We start from the raw sequence: 6000 nt of genomic DNA, 5'->3' as shown, positions 1-6000 counted from the left end.
GAGTCGGTTCCATCATGAAACGGTACGGAATGGCATGTGTATCATATATGTGTTGTGGCTCGCGTGTCCCGTGATCATTCGTGTGCTGTGACTATCTTTTGAAACTTTGACATAGCACATCACATCACGTGAAAGATCTAGTCACGGCATGACACGTAGTCACACGAGTCACGTGTAATTAGGACTATTAGATATTGATTAAATAGTGAATCTTAAATAAACTAACTTAAATTATGATGAAATGGTCACGCGAGTCACGTGAGGTACGTTTGGTCATGGTACGTTTAAGCACGGCGTAACTCACATGCTATGACCATTCGCTTGCCGTGACAACCCTTGATATTTTAGTCACGGCACGGCATGGCACGTGAAAAATTAACTTAATTACGGCACGAGACCAAAATCACGACGTGTTAATCATGACACAGCACGTTTTTTCCACTCTATTTGTACTGGCTCTTTAATAAAAAAAAATCGGCAAAAATATTATAGTTGTTCCAAATATTTGTTTTCTCTAATTTTCATGGATTTCTGATTTTACTCAAAATATGAATCGAGGAAGAATATATTTCATATCTATTTTATTTTTTGAAGTTGACTTTGGATATCATATTTACTCAACTAATCAAATTAAACGCATAATTAATTAAATTTCGCAATAATTAAGTAATACATGTCAACATATATATTGTCAAAATGACCCAACATAGTGAAATACAATATATAAAATTTGTTTTAGAAGGAAAGTGGTTCTAGCAATCAAATTTGGTTCATTTGTTGCTCCACTAGTCTTTTCCAATTTTCACCACTACCATTTATGCTTTATACCTAGTCAAACAATTCACACTTTCATTCACCACTTTCAATTTTTTTTTTTCATCCATCTCATGATTAACTTCAATTGGAAAATCATAATGGCTTTTATCAATACAAATGATACTAATAAAAATGAAATTATCCCTCCTGGATAATCAATCAAAGGAGAATGAAATAGAAACAAAATATGGTAGTAGAAAAAAAAAATTATATTTTCAAAAAAGATACTTTATTAAGAAATTGAAATTATTACTTACACTCATTCCTGGTAACATAATTAAACTAAAATCATTAATTATAACAAAGAATTAATTTATATTCCTAAAATAAAATTCATAATATCTAAAATTAATTTATAAAAATATAGTTTGCTTACGTAAAAAAATGTGAAGTGAAAAAATATATTAACAAAAAATCGGAATAAATTTATTCTGCCTCTAGATTTTAATTTATGTTGCCCTTATACAATGTTAGTCCAACCCTAGATATAGGGTAGGTTTCTTAATACGTGTCGTGATGTGATCAAATTTGAATGAATAGTTACGATACATTAGTCACATCCTGACTACACATAACGTATTCAAATGTGTTAGTCATATTTGATTACGTTTAACTATTTTTTTTTTTCATAATTTAAGTTAGTTCATTTAAGATTCACAATTCGATCAAGATCTAACAATCCTAATTACACGTGATTCACATGACCACGTGTTATGCTGAGATTGGATCTTTCGCGTGCCATATCATATCAAATTTTCGAAAAATAATGATCACATCACGCAAATAGTTATGACACATAATGTGCGAGTCATAGTACGTAATAGACACGCTTTCCGTGACGTTTTTGTGATGCCATGACTTTTTTTAAATCTCTTATATAGGGAGCCTCTCTAAGATTCGTGTCAGAGCTTAACAACGAATTGGATTTAGTAATTCAATCCTCAGCTAATCCGAGGAATACAGATTCAAAAGAAAGCATAATTTAACAAATATTTATCTGGTGTTGAGTCTACTTGATCGGGACCCAATAAGTCGGTGTGATTTATCTTTTAGACAAATAATTAAAAAATCACTAAAGATTGTGGAAGCATAATAGAGAATCTTACAGGGTTACTTCTGTAAAAGTTCATTCTTCTAATTAGTAATTAGTAGAGCAGTGAAATAGAAGCAAACAGAAAGGGGAAAAGAAGAAAGCGCTAATGGAGCTTCGTTCGATAATTCTTCTCTTTTTTCTCTTCTCTTCTACAATCAATGCGAGAAAAAGCGAGGTAGTACTTGGCGAAGAGTATGTTAGACCAAAACCCCGCAAAGATCTCGCCTTTCCATGGCAATTGAAGAAGGAGAGCTCGATTGGTCCCCAGCAAGTCAGTACCTTTTTTTTTTTTTTTTCTTTCTAAAATTGGGTTACTGGTATTGGTTTTATTGAAATTTCAATTGAAGTGATTTTGGGTTTGATAAGTAGAATCCTAATTTTGGGTTCAATTGGGTATGCTATTTTTGGACCTTTTTTGGTAGGTGATGGCAATTTGGTAATTTAGGCATGTTAGTTAATGTGATATATGTAGCTTCTCTTTTACTTTTTTTGGTGTTTTAGTTAATTATCTGTCCTTAATTTTTGAAGAAAGATGAAAAATTTCTGTATAGATTTTAACATAGTTTTGGCTTTATGAAGCGCTGTTTTGATACTATAGTCCGTGCACTGCATGAAGCCAAAACTGCGCTGTTAAAATATTTACCCGAAATTTAACTAACTTCAGTCTAGTTAAAATCTTTCAAGAAAGATGAGAAATTTCAGGTAGAAATATTAACAAAGCAGTTTTGACCTCATGCAGCACATGAACCATATGCAGTACTGTTTTGATTCTATAGCCTATGCGCTGCATGAACACAACTCTGCTCTGTTAAAATCCTTACCCGAAATTTTCTGCCAACACTTTTGTTTGGCATAATTATTGGTTAAGAAAATTTAATTATTTCAACGGGTAATGTAGAGTAGTCAAAATATAAAAAGAAAAATAAAACTAGCAAAGAACATTAAAAAAATATATTTTGCATTGTTCTTCTTTACATTATTTGTAACATATATAACTATATTAACAGGTTCATATCTCACTTGCGGGTGAAAACCAAATGCGTGTAACTTGGATTACCGAATCCCAAAATTACCCTTCCACAGTTCAATACGGCACCTCACCCGGCATATACCCCTACAACGCAACTGGTGAAACCACCTCCTATACCTACCTTATGTACTCATCTGGTACAATACATCATACCACTATTGGTCCTCTTGTACCAAGCACCACCTATTACTACCGTCTGAGCAACCAAGGACCTGAATTCAAATTTAAATCACCTCCAAATGAATTACCGATTACTTTTGCTATAGTTGGTGATTTGGGTCAAACGGATTGGTCGGTTGAAACCCTAGCCCACGTAAAAAAATGCGACTATGATGTGCTTTTAATGCCGGGGGATTTGTCTTATGCTGATTATCAGCAAAGATTGTGGGACACTTTTGGGGATTTGGTTCAGCCCCTGGCGAGTGAGCGGCCATGGATGGTTACGGAAGGAAATCATGAGAAGGAAAAGATTTGGTTACTGGAAACGGCATTTCAGGCATATAATTCTAGGTGGCAAATGCCATTTAAGGAAAGTGGGTCGGGTTCGAATTTGTATTACTCATTTGATGTAATGGGAGTGCATGTTGTCATGCTTGGATCATACACGGATTATGATAAGGAGTCTGATCAGTATAACTGGCTCAAGGTTAGTGGTACAGTAATGCTGCCTGGTACTCTTTTTTGGTCAACTTTTTTTAGCGTTAAAAAAAATTGGATTGAAAAATGGTACCAGCATTTAATTTTTTTTTTTCCTGGATTTGATGCTATGGGTTTTGTTTTCGTAATGCTATAGAGAAAAAAAATCTGCTTTACTGGGCTCTGTACCAGTAAATCATTCTTGGTTTTTTCTGTTTTATTGGGTTTCTTTCTATGGTAGGAGGCTTTTAATTTTTTTTTTCAAAGGAATTGTGCTCAAGTCCTGTATTCAGATACTGAAATCTTTTATCAAGAGATTTAACATTTATTCAATAGTGCTACTACTGATCATTCTTTGATACATTATGGAAAAAAAAAAAAATTTACAAATCTTGTTATTGGTATGATACCAGTATCTGGTTTCCATACCAGGTTTCGGCACTGAAACCATTCTATTACATACAAATCATTGAGATGAAAACTCATGAGGCTCACTAACTAACAATTCTTTTTCTTTTTTTTTGAAATGATTAGAAAGATCTGGCAAGGGTAGACCGGGAGAAGACACCATGGCTGATAGTTGTATTACATGCACCATGGTACAACAGCAACTGGGCCCACTATGGAGAAGGCGATGCCATGATGGCATCTATGGAACCTCTTCTCTATGACGCTGGTGTAGATCTCTTGATTGCGGGCCATGTCCATGCATACGAGCGATCAGTATGCCCTTTGTCTCTTTTCTATAATTGTTTAAGAGTGAGGCTATGGTACTATTCATAACGCAGAATGGTCGTACTATGAAGTATATCTTTCTTTTCAAAGTTTAAATAGTCTATTTGAACCGTTCAACATGATCTCCATATGCAAATGTACACGCAGACTAAATTTTACGTTTTTTTATAATTTTTTTACTTTTTTTTGGGTAGGTAGAAAATTATTACATTTTAATGGTCTAGAATCTTTACATCTAGTGATATCCTGCTGGTCTAAAAAAATAGTAGAGAAAATTATAAAAAAAAAGGTGAAAATCTAATCATAAGTACATTTTCATATAGATATCATGTTGAACGGTTCGGATCGATTGTTTAAAGTTTGAAAATGAAGATATTGATTCATAGCACGGAGCAATATGTGATATGCATATTACAATAACCTCCCTCATTGTTTAATTGTACAGTACATTGTGTTCCTTTTCTATGTAGCAGCAATCAAAAATGAAAAAGGATATTGAATATGGAAGTTGTAAATGTCAAAAAAAAAAAAAACAAAAAAAAATTATGCACAAAATGCAAATATAACATCAAATTTCACTTATGTATTTATTTTTTCAGAGACGTGTTTACAAAGGCAAAGTCGACTCGTGTGGTACCATGCACATAACCATTGGTGATGGAGGTAATAGGGAAGGATTGGCCAAAAGGTATATAATTTCTCTGAGGTGCTTCTGAAATTATGCATATATAGCTAGTTAACCATATTAGCAAAATAACTTCCAATATTGCTAATATTTCAAAATTTCAAGTTACTAGCAAGTCTTTTTTTCTATAATGCAAGTGTAAATTAATTGCATATTACTTGCAAACATGGAAAAAATAAAATTGGGCTTGTTTGCAAAAGAGTCTTTTGTTTATATCCTCCAAAAAATTTCAATTCTGATAAGAGTGAGGCTTTGGTACTGTGCATAGCACATATTGGTTCATACCACAAATCAATATTCGTTTCATATGAGGATCATGTTGACCGGTTCAGACTCACTCTTTAGATATATTGATTATAATTGTCATAAGTTTCTATGATTTTTATATACCAGATATCACAACCCAAAGCCGAGTTGGTCTATTTTTCGAGAGGCAAGCTTCGGTCATGGAGAGTTGCAAATCATGAACTCAACTCATGCATTTTGGAGCTGGCACAGAAATGATGACGAGGAATTGGTGACATCTGATGATGTATGGATCACATCATTAGTCGGATCAGGTTGCATCTCAAAACCATCCCGTGAACATAGGAAAATTCTCATGTCTCCTTAGAATCTATATCACTATATGAAAGATGATGAAGTCATAGTATCTGCTGGTGTGATTTTTTTTTTTTTTTTTGTAATGGTTGTATATCTAATGCCATGTATAATACAAAGAGAAGCTCTTATTAGGATGATAACTTGTATAATGGACATCTTGGTTGGTACCATATATATATATACTGATATTTGAATTATAGATGTTATCTTATCCTTCATTGTTTAATACAAAGATAAGTTCTTATGTAAGCTGATAACTAGTACACTCTACATATTTGTTTGTACCAATAATATTGCTAATATTTGAGTTACTATATGTTCTAGGACTGTATTATGGGAACCTAAAATTTATACTCTGCAATATCTTTTTAAGTGAGGCTATTGTAATATGCACATTACGGA

The 6000-nt window shown here is 33.2% G+C and overlaps 1 protein-coding gene across 1 annotated transcript; it reads left to right on the top strand.

Moving 5' to 3' along the window:
* Nucleotides 1-1921: 1921 nt before the first annotated feature.
* On the top strand, nucleotides 1922-5822 carry PAP18 (purple acid phosphatase 18). The gene is made up of 5 exons (XM_078293534.1): nucleotides 1922-2180; nucleotides 2917-3585; nucleotides 4110-4298; nucleotides 4910-4998; nucleotides 5389-5822. The coding sequence occupies exons 1-5, from the start codon at nucleotides 2016-2018 to the stop codon at nucleotides 5606-5608; spliced, it is 1332 nt and encodes a 443-aa protein (XP_078149660.1). The 5' UTR covers nucleotides 1922-2015; the 3' UTR covers nucleotides 5609-5822.
* Nucleotides 5823-6000: the final 178 nt, after the last annotated feature.

The sequence above is a fragment of the Carex rostrata genome, chromosome 27 (assembly GCF_964058835.1).
Source record: "Carex rostrata chromosome 27, lpCarRost1.2, whole genome shotgun sequence".
Classification (NCBI taxonomy): domain Eukaryota; kingdom Viridiplantae; phylum Streptophyta; class Magnoliopsida; order Poales; family Cyperaceae; genus Carex; species Carex rostrata.
The sequence above is the reverse complement of the archived record's forward strand: the minus strand, read 5'-3'. Positions and strand labels throughout refer to the sequence as shown.